The 18,721-nt window shown below is 40.0% G+C and overlaps 1 protein-coding gene across 8 annotated transcripts in view; it reads right to left on the bottom strand.

The window, feature by feature from the left end:
• LOC308187627 (uncharacterized protein) overlaps window positions 1–18,387 on the bottom strand; it is a gene marked incomplete at its 5' end in the record, with an annotated part of 91,496 nt that extends 73,109 nt beyond the window's left edge. For 6 of the 8 annotated variants that reach the window (XM_080575787.1, XM_080575786.1, XM_080575788.1 and 3 more), the window contains one exon: window positions 14,833–18,387. In XM_080575787.1, coding sequence (XP_080431913.1) covers window positions 15,334–18,387 — 3,054 coding nt within the window. In that variant the 3' untranslated portion in view covers window positions 14,833–15,333. Of the gene's footprint in view, window positions 1–4,117; window positions 5,051–14,582; window positions 14,697–14,832 lie in introns of those variants that run through there. The other 2 variants (XM_080575792.1, XR_013944826.1) reach the window with 2 other exon arrangements.
• Window positions 18,388–18,721: the final 334 nt, after the last annotated feature.

Raw genomic sequence — 18,721 nt, 5'->3', positions numbered from 1 at the left:
AACTATAAAAAGGACAAAATAAGCTCCAAGTACACACACGCTTTACCAACAGTTCCTCTAAATGATACTCTTAGGTTGAATGTCTTAAACCAATCTGTGCCCATAGGATTTCTGTCTCAAATCAATCTGTACTGTCAGCCTTCAAGGTCTGGCCCAGGACACCCTGAAAATATTTTTTTTACCATTCCATTAAGGTTCCACAATCACAGACACAGACAAATACATTGTTGAGAAGGTTTTTAAACACTTCAGTGATTTAAGGTCTTATACAGCATTTTGAAGAACATTGCAAGCACTGGGGATCTCTCACCTTGCTGGAAGGCAGCAGGGCACAAATCTGTAGATCACCAGAGTGTTATTCAAATTATGAATTCACCTACATAAAACCAACAAAATTCTATTGGGAGGAAGATTGACTTTCACCTTAGTCACTGCACAGTAAAAATCACCTTCTATTACTGCCTTTTCTGTGACGGTGTTACTACCCACACTGGTGCCATGTTAACAAGAGAAAGTATTTTGTTTTGATATTACTTGTAGTAATTGTTCCACTCTAACAAAGTTCTTTGCTTTTGCCCATAGCTTGTGTTTGTACCCCAGAAGCACATACTGCCTGCCCATCAGTGGGAAAGTCACTGGTGTGTAACACAGGGTGGCCTGGGTTAAAGCTCTGTATTCCCTTGGAAGCAAACCAAGTCAAAACTAAACTATGCGATTTCTGCAGAAGTTCACAGGAGTACACACACTATTGCAGGCTCCTTGGCAGGGCAGCAGGGAGCCTTTTGCAGTCCTGTACATTCCTGGGAACATTATTTTTTAAAGGATGGTAGAGTCTCAGTCCTTCATTCCAAGTCTGTGACTGGGGCTCTCAAACCAGATGTGCCTGGCCTTGGCCTTCATATGGCTGTACAGATTTAAATTCAAGAAACGTTTCCAGTCATTAGAGGACAGGATAAGGACCAAGTAGACTTGCAGGCTTTGCACTCAGCTCATCTCTCTCGGACATGCATGCAAAGGTAGGGAGCAGTCAGGGAGAAGGGAGGAGGGGAAAGGAACGAGCATATGCACAGAAGCAGTGCATGAGAAAACATTGCCAAGGCCAGCAGGGCAAATGTCCCTAGTGTGCTAAAACATTCAAGCACTGCGCTCTTATCCTGACCTCTTTGGCTATGTGCTCTGTCTATTCCAGTAAACGGAACAAGGCCAGGACACAGACTGAGTTCTGGGCCACATCATCTGTACCATCTTGCTCTTAGCACGTTCCCTGGCATGGTTACGGCTCATTTGAATGCATGCTCTCCCAGTCAATGCTTGGCCTTGGTTCAGGGGATAGCTCATATGAGGCACTGCTCACAAAGAGGCCTGGATGTAGTCACCTCATTTGGGGGGCAGTGGGCACAAAGAAGAATGTTAGTTTAAGTTCACAGACACAAGCCTCACCATGTTGTGCCTCTTGGCCACAGTGCCAGGGAATTGTAATTGGCCAGTTTATTAAATAGTACAGATATAGTCATTATTAAAACTAGGAGGCATACCAGATCTCATACATTGTTCAAGCTAAATATATGTAATTAAAACAATCAAGTAATAAAATACATGCATACACATACAGGTCACAGAGAAATATCATGGGGGTTTGGTCCTCTGTCCCTACATTAAAACAGGCTGCCAACAAGCACTGTGTGATGTGTTAACCTTCTGTCTCTGTTGGCTCTAAGGCAGCTCTTAAGATACCACTCTTGACACCAGAATTTAACAACAAAGGGTGGGAAAGCCTTTTCAGAGAGGACTTTCCTCTTTTCTGTGCCTCCCGAAGGCCTGCCCACCACCTCCTGTGATGCACTCTCTTACAGGGTTGTATGGCATCTCAGCAAAGACAGTAGAGAAAAGAGACTTGTTCTTTTACATAAGTATGTGTAAATATTCCGTGTGCCAAGAAAGTGACAGAGGGATTATCTTCTAGCATTCCTTTTTCTCCATAGATCATATTGAATTGTGCACTATATATTTTCTTGTTAATTTGCAAAGCTTTGAAAGCTGTGCATAAAGGTTTACTGTGAAATTTAAACCTTTATTTGGAGGATTACTACCTGGTGATGAGTTGACTGAGATCTCACTGTGCTGCTGTTGTACTCTGTTATTCAGAACGGCAATCTTGGAATAAATTCTGCTTTAGATTTTGCAGAGATTCTTTTCCTTTGGACATTTGTTTTTGCAAGGTGCCTGATTCTGACTTGCCAACTCAAAACACACTTCCTATTCAACACTTCCCTTGCAAAAGAATTGTTCAGTTAGCAAATTAATAAGGCTGTACTGCAAATTAATATCCTACTAAAGTTGCCTATAGGCTCTTCTGAAGAAAACTTGTGCTTTGAAATATATGTTTTATTTATAGAACGTCCCTTGGAAATCAGGCCAGGAAGTTGCAGCTGCTGAGAAGTTAGATGTTCTGTTTAATTTTTAAACAAAATTCTAAACAATGTATTCTAGCATAAAGAAGGCTTTTATGAATCATGAGTCATTTTCTGCTGATGGAAATATGATCAGTATCTCATGTAAGTTATTACTTCCCTGTCCTGCCTCCTCTCTTTCCTATTGAATGTATCTAACAATCTATTTTTGCTATTTATAATGTGCCTAGGTAGTCTGATAACCAAACAGCAAGAGGACTGCATTTGAAGTTCCTATTCAAAAAGTCTTTCTAACACTGCCTAGTTCTTCATTATCTGTCACATGTCATGGTCTTAAACTACAACAAAAGTTAAATAGAACTGAGTTGAGCATGTGTACTATTTCCCAGTTTCTGAATCCTTCATCTAAAAGCTATATTATCAAAACATAAAATATATTATCTCAATCATTTAAATGACTTTTTACACTAAAAAATCTCAGCAGAGGCATCTTTTTTTGGCTGAGTCATAGCACCAAATTTACTGACAGGTATCTGTTCTTCATCCTTTATACAAGCGCCTCTTCAGTACTTGCCTGTTACCTCAACATTTCGCAGGCCCCTGATAAATGAATTTCTTAAGGAGAATTATTTTGTACAGTTATGGCACACTTAGCCCATATCAAAATTGGCTGCATAGTTACACAGCAGACTTGGAAAAACAGTTGGGATAAACCAGGTAATATGCTGTTTCTGTCCAGGTTGCAAACATTATGACAGTAACTAGATTAAAGTAAATTTTAATGCAATAAAAACGACAGACAGATAGCAGAAAGAAAAGAAAAAAAAAAAAAAAAAGCTTTTACTACTGCAAGGCATAAATGATTGGGTTGGCAAGCTCAGTCCAGTATAGCACCACGCTGATATCACTGCCTGATTTATGGATCAGAACATGTGTGTACGACAAGTGCAGCAGATGAGCTAAGCGAACAGAGAGCCATATGCACACCTCTATTGATACACTTTGTCTTTTATGAGGGACCTTTCTTTTGACTGTTTGCATAAATAATCATCACTTCCTCAGAAAGAGAGAAACCCTTGCAACATTGAAAACACAAACTAATTTTAAATAGGTACCTTCTTAAATAGGGTTTTTCCTTAGGAAACTTACTTTCCAAAGTAGTGGCAAGTAGTGCTAGCTACAGTAGTGAAGTCTGCTGTGTTAAGAAGTGCTACTTAATAGCCAGTAATGCAACAAGTAAAGCAATGCAAAGATTTCAGAAGTAACAGCATCAGGAAAATAAAAATAAAAATAAAAATAAAAATAAAAATAAAAATAAAAATAAAAATAAAAATAAAAATAAAAATAAAAATAAAAATAAAAATAAAAATAAAAATAAAAATAAAAATAGGATCCCTAACTTTTACATCTCCCATCTCTCTGCAGAAGGGATGGATGATATTCTGTTTCACAGATGCCACTTGTTTTGGGCATCCTCTTTACCTTCATCTCTCCCTGCAAGCATGCCCAAATGCACAGAGCCTACTAGATTAAAATGGTATGGTCATACCTCATAATACTAAAATAAAATGATCTCCAATGTGTGCCAATCCTCCTAGATGAAAACACAAAGAAAATGGGCTCTGATCCTTTGGCTAAAATTGTCTGTAACCAGTTCCAGCAAACAACATACCCACAAATAGGAGAAAAAAAATGCAAGTGCTTACCAGAGGAAGGAGGAGAGCTGAGGCCCAGGCACACTAGTGACAAACTCCTCCCTGGAGGCCAAGGCCCCATGTCCCCAGCAAGCATCACTGGCACCACCCTCATTGACAGCTGGGGTGGATTCAGGCACTACAAGGAGAAACACTTTGAAGATTGTGCCAGCTGAGTCACTTAAAACACCTGAAGTCTTGTAGAGCAGTAGATACAAAGTGATGGCCTTGCCTGCACCAGGCAGCATGTCTGCTAATCACACAGACAGCCCAGGCCCCAAGGCTTCTTAGGCTTTGTTTTTCTCTGGACTTGTCTTATTTTTACTTTGCTTTCACTTGTTTTCCTGTAACAGAAGTTATCTAGTAACCTCGTGACTGTTATCCTAGTTTCTCTCATCATCTGCTTAGCACTGTACAATTGTGTGACATAATGCTCATTACTATATGCACTTTTGTAACTAATTGCAGGAGCCAGCAGTTATTTGTAAAGAATGAAGTATCAATTACCCCAGAACAAAGACACAGCATGCTGATCTTGTGCCAAGCCTCACATCCTTACCATACTAAAGCCTTTAACCCTAGGACCCAGAGGGGCAATAGCAGGGTCACATAATACTTGAGAAAAAGAACAGGTACTACAGGGTTTCTGTGTACATTAGCCGCATATAACTGCAAGCAAAATACTACTATTATAATTGTGAGCAAAATACTACTATTATTAGTCAAGCTGCAATGATGACTGTTAACAATGAACTCTTGTCTTTGCATATAAAGTACTTTTCCTGTGCCCTTAAAAGAAAGTCGAATGAAACAAAACAGTGGGAATTCAAATAAGTTCTGTAACTTGCAGCAAACAGGTAATACGTGCAAGGCAAGAAAAGAGGTCTAAGAACACAGATCTGCTTCCTGGTAGAAAATCTGTTTTCATTACTCCCCCCCACCACACCCCCACTTTTTTTTTTTTTTTTTTTAATATTTCTAGAAGTGATGTTTTAAGAAAGAGAGGTTGGTCGCAATAAACAACTGCTTTGTCAGAGAAACAAAATCTGCAGAAACCGGAATCTGCTGGGATCACTAACAGCCATATTAGTTTGCCCAGCATCCTATCATTTTGAGAAGCTTAAATAAAATTTTAGAAGATTAAATGTCTTTCTTTGAGAATTGGTGATGATTGCTGCTACCCTCACAGCTCTTTTGTGAGTGTGCAAAATACCAGGGATGTTCAGTGAGTTTGGGCAGCATCTAACAGGAGAGAGGGTTTTACATGCTCTGGAGGAAAAGAGACCGCAGCTTCAACAGGTCTCACATTCCCACACATGGGAAATATATCAAGGAAATATATGGAAATAAATAGGATAATAGGGAAATAAATAGGATATATATGGGGGAAAAAAAAAAAAATGAACAAAGACTCAAGTTATTACAGCTCCCCAGGAGGAGAAAATGCATAGCTCTTTGTGCATAACTCTCAGATATTGAATCTAGAGTGCACACACTGAACACATGCCCAACTAGTATATCTTGATTGTTAGCTTTCCTCCACCCTGGAAAGTTAAATGCACAGAATGTGACAGTTCAGCAGCAAGCTCCTCAGATACACCAAAAAGTCTAAACAAAGGAAGCAAACATCTTAAAAACAAGTTATTATTACCATTATTACTTATTATAGAAGAGACAGAAGCAGAAGAAATTGACTTGACATTTTTACTTATATTTAGTGGATTTAAAAGCGGTTCTTGGCAATGGTCCTTTTGAAGGACCAGTAAGATAAAAGGCAGCTAAAATTTGTAAATGCTTGAAAGCTATGACTGAATAATGTAAGACATGTTGGCACCCAGATTTACTTTTTCTCTACTTAAAGTTGGAGAAGTTTCCTTTGCTCCTCCCACAAGCTACTCCTAGCAGCTGCTTCTGTTCCCTTTGTGAAAGAACTGGTGAGGATGAAGCATATCCTACTCTATCTGGCATCCTTCTTTGAAGAGTACCGAAAGTATATGCCTCTCTTAGTCCACTTTTGCTCTTCTCCCTGTTTACTCATATTATCAATGATTCTCAGTTTTGGTGGTTTGCATTTCACAGTTGCCCTGCCTTTAATGACATTGTGCATCAGTGTGATCATTAGAGAATTGATTATTAACATTAATTTCACTATTTACTCAAAAGATTGGATTTCTTGCAGGTGATTATATGCTGCATTATTATTTGTGTTAGTTTCCTCTTGTTACAGTCCGTTTATTAACAGAAATAATGGGTTTGAAAAGGAATGAAATGCCCAGTTTTCTTGCTTTATCTTTTCTACCACTCAAAACTTCTACAAGTTTTCTTCATTAAGAAACTTCTTCATTAAGAAGCTAGTGGAAAAAAACACCTTATTTATTTCATAATTTTGTATAATCATAGTCAGGTATCTAAAAGCCAAAATAAAAGTGAGACACACTTGAGCCTTTGCAGTCTCCAGACAAAAGCCTTTTAATGTCATGTAGAGACTGCAAATATCCTCCAAAAGTCTAGCTAAGTAAAAGCATTTGAAATATATACATAATACAGAGACATCCAAAAATTACGTGATACAAGTTAAACTCTCTAAATATTTTCATATATATAAATATATGTTTTTGAAATACAAGAAGCTTTCCCTGGGATTACTAACCTATTGCTAGAAAGTTAAGATAATAATATACTGAATAAAGATAGTGTTTGATCTAATACCAATTTCTGTGAAGATGGTAAGTCTAGCAAATTAAGAAGAAAATTTATATATCTTTTTCTTCTTCAATGGATGTCCCAATATACAACTGTAGGTGCTGAACAAAAACCAGGGTATGTCAGTTGGATATATGGAGGGGGCAAAGGAACATAAAAGAATTCAATCATTTTATTTTGTCATCCTTGCTAAGTAATTTAATGGATAAACACATCACACCATAGCTCATGGTCATTTTCTCCATTGTGTGGGTTACTGAACATGTCTCAGGGCAAAATGAACACATTTTAAGACATCTGCTTTGAGATTTCTCATAGACACAAGGGTATATACTGATTTATCATCACCATCGTCCTAATCCTTTCATTTCCTTACATGCCAGCATCTAACATCTGGGTGTATTTTCTGAACATGATTCTACAAATATGGGCCCGATTCGGCCCTTATTTGCCTTATTCTGCCCTAATGAAGACAAAGCCTGGTTAAAATAAGCATCAACACAATATTGGACCCATTATATCCTTATTTCCATTTTATTTCATTTCCTAACAAGTACTTTAACTAGCCACTTGTAATTTTTGTATTAGAAAGGCAAGGTAGGAAATTGCCACTACAGTTTATTTGTTTTAGACATGCTGCTGCTTGCCAGAGATGCTAATGGGTGTAGCACTCCTCGCACACAAAGAAAGGCAACTGCCATGCCTTTGGTTTGGTCAAGGGTCTATTTCCTTTATGACAAGTGTGCAAAGTACACTGGCATTTGGCTGCACTCACCTACTTCCTTATCTTCTCTTAATGTTGATAACTATTTCCACATGTCAATTAAGTGCATAGAATTTTGATCTCAAATAATAAGTAATTTTTAATTCCTATATGGGTAGAACTCCCAAGCAACTTCCTTCTTTCCACTCGTGCCAGTGTACATCTGTAACAACTCCTCCAGAACCAGTGCAATTCCTCTGCTGTGCAGACAGAAGAGTCCATGGATGCCAGAAAATCTGGGAGCTTGAAGTTTATGACATGTCTTTTCTTTTAAATCCAGGGTTTGAACTTCTTGTGCAGTGATGAAGTGTACTAGCAAAAGGAGAATCAAGATAATATAATAGAAGTACTAACCTTTTTAAATTTCTAATAATGGGAAACAGTACAATCATTGAAAGACATCTTTAACATACCACATAGAATGCACACATGTATATAGACAGGCATCGCTGAATTAAGTTTCAGTTACTGTTTTCCCGAGATTTTTAAGCAATTTATGTGATGTTTCTGAATTCCTACACAAAGGAGGAACTATAAAACAATGCTAGCAATCAATAAATCATGCCCATGGAAAATTAAGAATATGAAAAAACTGCTTAAGAATATCTTTGTAGACAGTATCTTATGACTCAGTATAAACTGAAATCTTGCTGAATCTCAGATTTTGAAATGATTTATAGCCTGTAGGATAATATTTTTCCCGAAGACACTAACTGCCTTTTTTTTTTTTTGGATCCAGTATACTTGAAAATCTAATGGATGTTAATTTTTAAATCCCTATGATATATTAGCTACATGCACAGAAGACAGAGGAAGGCTAGGCTTGACTGAAATATTTTCATTTTCTAAACAACAACAACAAAAAAACATTACCTTATGTGCAGCCTGACCTTTGAATGTTACTGAATACAATCAAATTCCTTTCAGTCACTAAAAATATGTTCAGCAACTTCAAGTACAGTCTCAGAAGTACAGATTTGGTACTGTACCTAAAGCAGAACCTCACCTAAGAGCTCTCCAGTTCATATCTAATTGCAAAAGACATTTGAGCTATTATTGCGTTAGTTCTCATGAACATCTAATCAAATGTTTGAATACAGAAGACCCATACAGGTAAGAGAATTAATATAGTGAATATAATAACTTAATGAAGTTGCCTGGAAAAGCTTGAAAAATAAGTATTTATTCATTGGAAACATGGGGATGTCCATTGGTATCAGAAGCTTGGTAAGTATCTCAGCAGGCTTTGTTTTCAATAAAAACCAATACAGCCCAGAAAAAATAATACTGGATGTGTACATGTGATAATCTTGGCTCACATCTACCCTTGTAATAATTTGGTCTAAAGAGCTTCATTGTTGGACTATACTTTCCGCTGAACTATTCCTTGAGGTCTACCCTTTCCCTTCTTCTGCTCCCTCTTCTCTGTCACTAGCTGTTCAATTTGACTGTATGAAAGGCGACAATTCATTGCTCTTCTTATCAGTTTGAAGGTTATATGCCTATTTAGGAGTTAAAATCTAGTTTGATAATATAAGTCAGTTGGATAACAACATATCAAGGCATTGCTAGACTTGTACAATTACATCAAACAGAATCAGTTATCCAACAAATTTCAGTTCTAGTTCTTCAGAAGAGTCAACCTGGTGTCTTTAAACCAAAGGATTATTTGTGTACTTCATCTGCAATGAAAAATAAGTCTATTATTTTGATCTATATTATAGTAAAGACAATGTTACAGTGAAAGCACCTGTGGTGCTTCTGTGAAAGGTGGTCTCACAGATACTGTAGTTGTCATTTGTACTGTAGAAATGTGTCTCCACAATAACTTTCATGCTTTCATGATATTAATTTGCTAAAATAACTTCATATTTTCACTAGGTTTTAAGAAATAGCAGAAATCATTATTATTTTTCACCAGTATTTAAGTCTGTAAGGTGCTTTCACTAACATGATTATTTTTGTGCCTTTGGGGTTTCTGTAACATTTTTTGCTACTCTTCCACATCGCTAGGTCTGCAGATGCTAAGTTCCAGCTCCTGTTTAACCTTACGCTTACTTTCCCTTCTCCAGCTTCAGCATGTTTCCATGATCAGGCTAACGTTCTCCATTCTCTGTGTGTCGTTTGCGTGTGTGTGGTCTTTCCTTCTTCCTGGTTTAGCCAAACAAATTTTCCCTCCAGGGGAACTGAATTCTATACCTGCACTTCCAACTGTTCCCCTTTCATCCTCTCCAGCTGTCTGATTCAAAGCCTCAAGAAATTCCTTACTTCCTCTGTCTAATCAATTTCCTTCAAGAAAGTGTTGAAAGGATGTGATATTTCACCACTGCCATCTTTCTCCTCTCTTCTTGTGTATTTTTGTTCATCTGTGTTTCAAGAAGCTCATCCATTATTATAAAGATCAGAAGCTTCTGAAATAAATGAAAACTGTAATCTCTATGTAAATGACAAGGCTCTTGGAGTGGACTTTGAAAATACATTTGAACTGATGATAAATATTGGAAGTAGCAACATTTAGAAGACAAAGTATGCTTCAGAGTCTTGCAATACATTGGATTATGTTCAGTAAGTCATTAGAGGCACCCTGGAGACTATAATATTGGAAGGCTCCCATTTCTCACTATATTTCTGTAGTTCTGACACATGGATCTTTCCTATAAATCATCTTGATAGTCCTAAAGAAAAAGTTTATCAAATCTAGCACAATATTTCATGTAAAAGAGTGTGTAGAGTCTACAGCTTTAAAAAAGGAGGTTACAGGTCTGCAGAGGATGGAATAAAAGCTGAAGGTACAAAGTTATTTTAGAGGCACAGAGAAACATTTTCAGTAAAGCAAAAGTGTTTTAACTGATTGCCTTCTGAGGAATAAATACTTCATGAATTAAGAATTCCGTACACTAGGAACATGCTCCATTACAGCAGTTATGAGAGACATTCTAGACAAGAGCTTGCTTACCACAGGACTAACTCTTTTTTGACTGAATAGTGTGTCTGCCAAAAAAACAAAATGCATGGATGTTTAAAGTGTTACAATATCTACAATGTGCTAATTTGTCTATATAATTTCATTATCTTAGAGTTAGTCTTTCTTTTTGTTTTATCTCTTCCCCACTTTCCAAAAGCCATAGATTTATGCAAGTGGGAAAGTACACCTGGAGGTCACCTAATCCAACCTGCTGCTCAAAGCTACAGCTCTTCAGCATATCAGCTGCTCCCTCTGCAACTCAGTATCATTTCACAAGCTTTCTGGGATTGCACTCTATCTCATCATCAGTGTTATCCATAACAGTGTTATAAAATTTTGATTGCAATATCAATCTTGAGCAATGCCACTAGTGTCTGACCATAAGCTGGACTTTGAAATACTCATCATTACTCTTTCATCCAAGAAACCCTGCCTAGTTCCACCCTTATTCATTTACCCAGTCCATACCCCTTCCGCTTGTCTATAACAATACTATAGGACACCATGCTGGATAAACCCATTTGCCTCTCCAGGCAAGACTTTGGAGCATCTAGCATTATAGAACTCTGACAAAAGGACATGTTTCTGATGCCTCAAACTGCAGTAAAAATCATGAGACAAACACACATCAAGTATTTCTTATCAATTTTAGTGATATGGTTTAGTGGAGGATTTGTTAGTGTTCGGTCAGAGGTTGGACTAGGTGATCTTGGAGGTCTCTTCCAACCTAGATGATTCTGTGATTCTATTTCAGTTATCTTGCAGTGATCCACCTCTGCAAAACCTTAAACAGAAATCCTTCTGAACATTCATAGCTGCAAAAATGACATGGTGAAATCCCACAGGCCAGACACGAACAGTAAACCAGCAATGTCTTAAAATCCAGCAGTTATAACTACTGTCTGTAGTTCTACTTCTTTCACAGAATCCTCCAAAAAATGGTGAAGAAAGGCTAATTTGCTCAGGTCCCTCAGCTCAAATAACTTGTTTAGACCCCACAGGTTTATTTACACAGCGGACTAAGAATTTGCTGTTCATTTCAACAGATCAATTTTTTGACCCCTCTCCATATCAATACACAAATCCTCAAAAATTTATTTGGGTTCCTTGAAGAATGTAAATTTTATAAAATTTGTTTTCATTGCATACTAGTCAGATGAACATCATGCAGAGATACTGTATAAACTATGTGTTCCTATCTTTGAAATTTGTAATTAAATCCAAATGTCAATACGATTTATTTTTAAAACATCTCTCAAACACCATGTTAGGAAATAATACAATTCTATAAAATACAGCAGAGAAAAAATTAGATCCCCAAAGGCTGTAGAGTCCAGGCATACTGTTTTACATGAAAGATAGCACCAGATTAAGTAACTTCTATTCTGAGTCAAGACTGTCAAAATGATTTACAAATACTAAAGTGACATCACCTGCACCTATTCTTTTTTTCTATGCCTTCTAAAGGGTATCCAGAACTACTACTTTGACTTTCCAACACATTCACAGGCATTCACAAGAGTACAGTGATGAAAAAGATTCTTTCTTTTTACGTCAGCAGTATTCACAACGCTTGAGAAAGTTGGCTCTGACAGTATTCCAGTTTTATGTATACACTCCGTTAATTTCTGTGCTGTCTTTGCTCTATCAAATAACCTTAACATTTAAAGGTAGAATAAAATAAACCATTCTTACACCCCTATAAATATCTAACTAACCTTTAACTTTTATTAAAATCAAGTTTTCAAGAGTCTTGTCTTCAGTTTGTATAAAGTAAACATACTCTTTACAAAGAAGCATTTAGGTCTTGGCCACTCGAAGGTTTGCAGGCAGACCTTTACATCTGCCCAGAGCCAAGCAGGAGCAGCTTGCACTGCACAATATGAGCCTTGGCAGGCGGGCCCCTCCACAAGAGATTTTTTTTTTTTTCCTAAGAAAGTGAAAGACTGGTCCCAAGTCCCTTCTCAAATCTCATAGCCAGCAATTGACTGCACACCTACACTGACAGTTGTACGAAGGCTGTCCCAAGCTAGAGGGAGGAAAGACAGCAGACTTTTTGCAGGCAGTAAGACCATTTGTGGTACTGGAGAATGCAGCACATGTCAACAGCGTGGGGAAGCCTATTTTGGACATATTGCCCATAAGTTGTAGATGTTCCTATTTTATTTGTCACATGCTTGTACTTAGGAAAGTCGTATTATATACTTCAAATATGCATGTGAACAATGATAGTTACTTTAACAAACCACACACTAAAAAGTTTTTGTACTTATGGTAAACATTTTTGAAGCAGTTAACAAAATTAAGGACTTTTTTTTTTGTGGTGGTGATGGTGGGGAAGGTAACTGATAATCTGGACAGTACCTTAGTCTTTGTGTTTATTTTTTCCACTGGCTTTTGCACCAGTTAAGTCTACATGACTGCATAGCAAGCCTTTGCCTAATTAAAAAGAGGTAGCTTGGTTAATCCAATGTCTTTTATTATACAAACAATCTAAGAGATACACAAACTTAAAGCTTGAAGTACAGACTGTTTACCCAAAGGCATCTGCTATTGTAAACTGAATGTAAGGCCCTATGAAATATATTGTATTGTCACTGTTGTACGTCAGCAGACTAAGATTTACACTAGTGTTATCTTAGTAAAGAAAACTAGTTCTGTAGTTACTTGTACAAGAATTTGTTTTCTGCCAAGCCTAACAATCCCTGTCACATAATAAACAATTTCTTAGGAGAATGGACACAATTGTTGATCAATTCTACACTTTCCTGCCTCTCAGTATAAGCAGTGCTGATAATCAGTTGGTCAGCAGCTGCTCACAAACTTTCTTAGCATGACTCTCTAAGAAGTCTTTTTATAAATGCAGCAGTGGCACATTTTTTAATCCTGGCGCCCACCCCTAAACTGAAGAAGATACTTGAAATAGAGAACAGAAGGTTCCTTAACTGGAGGAGAAAAAAATAAAAAATGAAAGGAAGGGAAGGGAAAGGGGGGAAAAAAGGGAGAGGGGAGGAGAGGGAGAAATATATATATCTCGAGGAAACACTCTAGCACAGCTTTTCATCTGCTGGCCTGTTGTATTATATTTCCATTCCTATAGACAGACAAACACACATACCCCTAAACCAAAACCTCCTGGCAGCTCAAAAGCACTCCACATAGCAAGTGGCAAGAATTGGTGACAAGTGGCAACTTGGCAAGAATGGGCTACATCTAAAATTGTATTCAAAGACCTTTATCAACAATGACTTTACAGTTGTTTAAACACTCAGAAGGTTTTAAACACAGATCACTCACCAGTATGCTCCTCCTCCTGAACAGGAACATATACAGCCAATCTACCTCTCCAAAAGCACAGAGGAATTTACCACATTAGAAATATATATATATATTTCTAGTTTCTAACTGAAATTAATACTGTACTGAAATACTGTATGCTGTATGCCCCTGGGAGTATGAATTCGTACATTTTACCAGAGACTACAGGAACACATTGTACACAGACTACACAAACTGTAGGCCAGGTAACTCCATTACAACCCCTGTCTCATTAAGTGACAGGAAGTGTAATGGTTTTGGGGCAACTTCATTGCAGTGAAAGCAGAGGCTCCCAACAGAATGCCGTATCTGTTGTGCTAACGGGAAATGAAAGAGTTCCTTACTGCACAGAAGGAAAATAAAGCAGCAAAAGCACACCACAAAAACACAACAAAAACATTAGGATGTGATAGCAGCACCTCAAATGGAAATAGCTAATAGAGAAATTGGTACTGACAGGCAAAGTCAGGATAGTTTGGCAAAGTCAAAAAGATTTTGAGCTTACTGCAGAATCAAAGAGATCGCAGCTTTGTGTTTTATGATGTAAAATCAATACCTTTGCCTCACAGACCTAAGTTATTGTCCCCAAAGATTTCAGATTAATTTCTGACATGTGACAAAGCCTTAGTTATAGTATAGAAAATGCATCTGTCCTATTTCCAGGTACACAGGCTATTTCGCTCTTTGAGGCGTTAACAGTAACTGGCCTCTACTGATGGTACTTATGTCTAATTCAGAAGTGTTGTGGTTTAACCCGGCTGGCAGCTAAACACCACACAGCCGTTCGCTCACCCTCCCCCCTCCCTCTCTGGGATGGGGGGAGAGAAACGGGAAAGTGAAGCCTGTGAGTTGAGATAAAGACAGTTTATTAAGACAGGAAAATAATAATAACAATAATAATAATAATAGTGATAATGGTAATAGTATTAACAATAATAATGTGTAAGAAAACAAGTGATGCACAATGCAATTGCTCACCACCCGCTGACCGATGCCCAGCCTATTCCCGAGCAGCCGGCCCCCCCACCCCGGCCAGCCACCCCTATATATTGTTTAGCATGACGTCAGATGGTATGGAATACCCCTTTGGCCAGTTTGGGTCAGCTGTCCTGGGTCTGTCCCCTCCCAGCTCCTGCTGCACCCCCAGCCTGCTCGCTGGCAGGACAGAGCAAGAAGCCGAAAAGTCCTTGGCCTGGTGTAAACACTGCTCTGCAACAATTAAAACATCAGCATGTTATCAGCGCTCTTCTCATCCTAATCCAAAACATAGCACCCTACCAGCTACTATGAGCTACTTAACTCTGTCCTAACTGGAACCAGGACAGATATCCACCCCTTATTCCATACCATTTATGTCATGCTCAGGTTACACTCTGTCCAATACATTCTAATTAATCACCATTTTCATCTATGATATATAGCAATCATGGTAGTGATGACATACATTATTATATAATAATTAACATACTACAATTCAACTCATGGGCTATTCTCACCCAGTATCAAATCCCCTTGAGGTACACACCGGACCTCCCCATTCTTTTGCATTACCCACCAAGTGCATCCAGGTCCCTGAGCAAAAGCAATTCCACGAATGGGTTTGCCTTTTCCTGAGGCAGGAGTAGCCCAGACTGTTTTACCCAGCATGTTTCTTACGTGCACTACAGGAACTTTATCCCCTTCTACAGTGCGTAACAGGTTTGATTGGGCAGGTCCAGCTCGGTTGGCAGATCCCCTGGTATTGACTAACCAGGTGGCCTTTGCCAAATGTGTATCCCAATTTTTGAATGTCCCAGCACCCATTGCTTTCAGTGTAGTCTTCAACAGTCCATTGTATCGTTCAACTTTTCCAGAGGCTAGTGCATGATAGGGGATGTGATACACCCACTCAATACCATGTTCTTTGGCCCAAGTGTCTATAAGGTTGTTTCGGAAATGAGTCCCGTTGTCTGACTCAATTCTCTCTGGGGTGCCATGTCGCCATAAGACTTGCTTTTCAAGGCCCAGGATAGTGTTCCGGGCGGTGGCATGGGGCACAGGATATGTTTCCAGCCATCCGGTGGTTGCTTCCACCATTGTAAGTACGTGGCGCTTGCCGTTGCGGGTTTGAGGGAGTGTGATGTAATCAATCTGCCAGGCCTCTCCATATTTATATTTCAGCCATCGTCCTCCATACCAAAGAGGTTTTGACCGTTTGGCTTGCTTGATTGCAGCACATGTTTCACAGTCATGAATAACCTGTGCTATAGTGTCCATGGTCAGGTCCACCCCTCGATCACGAGCCCATCTGTAGGTTGCATCTCTACCTTGATGGCCTGAGGTGTCATGGGCCCATCGGGCTATAAATAATTCACCTTTATGTTGCCAGTCCAGGTCCACCTGAGCCACTTCAATCTTAGCAGCCTGGTCCACCTGCTGGTTGTTTTGGTGTTCTTCAGTAGCCCGATTCTTGGGCACATGAGCATCTACATGGCGTACCTTTACAACCAGGTTCTCTACCCGGGCAGCAATATCTTGCCACAATGCCGCAGCCCAGATGGGCTTGCCCCTGCGCTGCCAGTTGTTCTGCTTCCATTGCTGTAACCACCCCCACAGGGCATTTGCTACCATCCATGAATCAGTATAGAGATAGAGAACTGGCCACTTTTCTCGTTCAGCAATATCTAAAGCCAGCTGAATGGCTTTTACTTCTGCAAACTGACTCGATTCACCTTCTCCCTCAGCAGCTTCTGCAACTCGTCGTGTAGGACTCCATACAGCAGCTTTCCATCTCCGATGCTTTCCCACAATACGACAGGACCCGTCAGTGAACAAGGCATATTTCTTCTCATTTTCCGGTAGCTTGTTGTACAGGGGGGCTTCTTCAGCACGAACCACCTCCTCCTCTGGTGATATCCCAAAGTATTTGCCTTCTGGCCAGTCCATAATCACCTCCAAGATTCCTGGGCGACTGGGGTTTCCTATTCGAGCCCGCTGAGTAATCAGTGCAACCCACTTGCTCCATGTAGCATCAGTTGCATGATGCGTAGAGGGGACCCTTCCTTTGAACATCCAGCCTAGTACCGGCAGTCGGGGTGCCAGGAGGAGCTGCGCTTCAGTACCGACCACTTCCGAAGCAGATCGAACTCCTTCATATGCTGCCAATATCTCCTTTTCAGTTGGAGTATAGCGGGCTTCAGATCCTCTGTATCCCCGACTCCAAAACCCCAGGGGTCGACCTCGAGTTTCCCCAGGTTCTTTCTGCCAGAGGCTCCAGGTGGGACCATTCTCTCCGGCTGCGGTGTAGAGCACATTCTTTACATCTGGTCCTGTTCGGACTGGCCCGAGGGCTACTGCATGAACTATTTCCTGCTTAATTTGTTCAAAGGCTTGTCGTTGCTCAGGGCCCCATTCAAAAGCATTCTTCTTACGGGTTACTTGGTAGAGCGGGTTTACAATCAGACTGTAATTTGGAATATGCATTCTCCAAAACCCCACGACACCTAGGAAAGTTTGTGTTTCTTTTTTGCTAGTTGGTGGAGACATAGCTGTTATTTTGTTGATCACATCCATTGGGATTTGACGGCGTCCATCTTGCCATTTTATTCCTAAAAACTGGATCTCTCGTGCAGGTCCTTTAACTTTATTCTGTTTTATGGCAAAACCGGCCTTCAGAAGGATTTGGACTATTTTCTTCCCTTTCTCGAAAACTTCTTCTGCAGTGTCACCCCACACAATGATGTCATCGATGTACTGCAGGTGTTCAGGAGCTTCCCCCTGCTCCAGCGCAGACTGGATCAGTCCATGGCAAATGGTAGGGCTGTGTTTCCACCCCTGGGGCAGCCGATTCCAAGTATATTGGACTCCCCTCCAAGTGAAAGCAAACTGTGGCCTGCACTGTGCTGCTAGAGGGATGGAGAAAAATGCATTAGCGATATCAATTGTGGCATACCACTTGGCTGCCTTTGATTCCAGTTCATACTGGAGTTCTAGCATGTCCGGCACTGCAGCACTCAGTGGTGGCGTGACTTCGTTCAGGCCACGATAGTCCACTGTTAGTCTCCACTCACCATTAGACTCTCGCACTGGCCATATGGGACTATTAAAAGGTGAATGAGTCTTGCTGATCACTCCTTGGCTCTCCAGTTGACGAATTAGCTTATGGATGGGACTCAGGGAGTCTCGGTTGGTGCGATATTGCCGCCGGTGCACAGTTGTGGTAGCGATCGGCACTTGCTGTTCTTCAACCCTCAGCAACCCCACAACAGAAGGGTCCTCTGAGAGACCAGGCAAGGTAGACAACTGTTTAATGTCCTCTGTCTCCAAAGCAGCTATGCCAAAAGCCCAGCGGAACCCTTTTGGGTCCTTGAAATATCCTCTTCTAAGATAGTCTATGCCAAGGATGCACGGAGCATCTGGGCCAGTCACAATACGGTGCTTTTGCCACTCATTACCGGTTAGACTCACTTCAGCCTCCAATACAGTTAACTGCTGGGATCCCCCCGTCACACCATAAATACAGATGGGCTCTGGCCCTTTATAGCTTGATGGCATTAGAGTACATTGTGCACCGGTGTCTACCAAAGCCTTATACTTCTGTGCGTCTGACGTGCCAGGCCATCGAATCCACACAGTCCAATAAACTCGATTGTCCCTTTCCTCCCCCTGGCTGGAGGCAGGGCCCCTCTAGTCCTGGTCAGAATCTTCATTTCTGTGTTTAAAGGACTGCCTGCTGGAAGTTGGAGCAGCAAACCTTTCAGAGAACTCCTTTTTCCCAATTGTTTTCCTTTGCAATTCACGTACCCGTGCCTCTAGGGTCGCAGTAGATTTTCCATCCCATTTTCTCATGTCCTCTCCATGGTCACGTAGGTAAAACCACAGGGTGGCG

This window comes from Anser brachyrhynchus (genome assembly GCF_964034855.1).
Source record: "Anser brachyrhynchus genome assembly, chromosome: 1".
NCBI classification, from domain to species: domain Eukaryota; kingdom Metazoa; phylum Chordata; class Aves; order Anseriformes; family Anatidae; genus Anser; species Anser brachyrhynchus.
The sequence above is the reverse complement of the archived record's forward strand: the minus strand, read 5'-3'. Positions and strand labels throughout refer to the sequence as shown.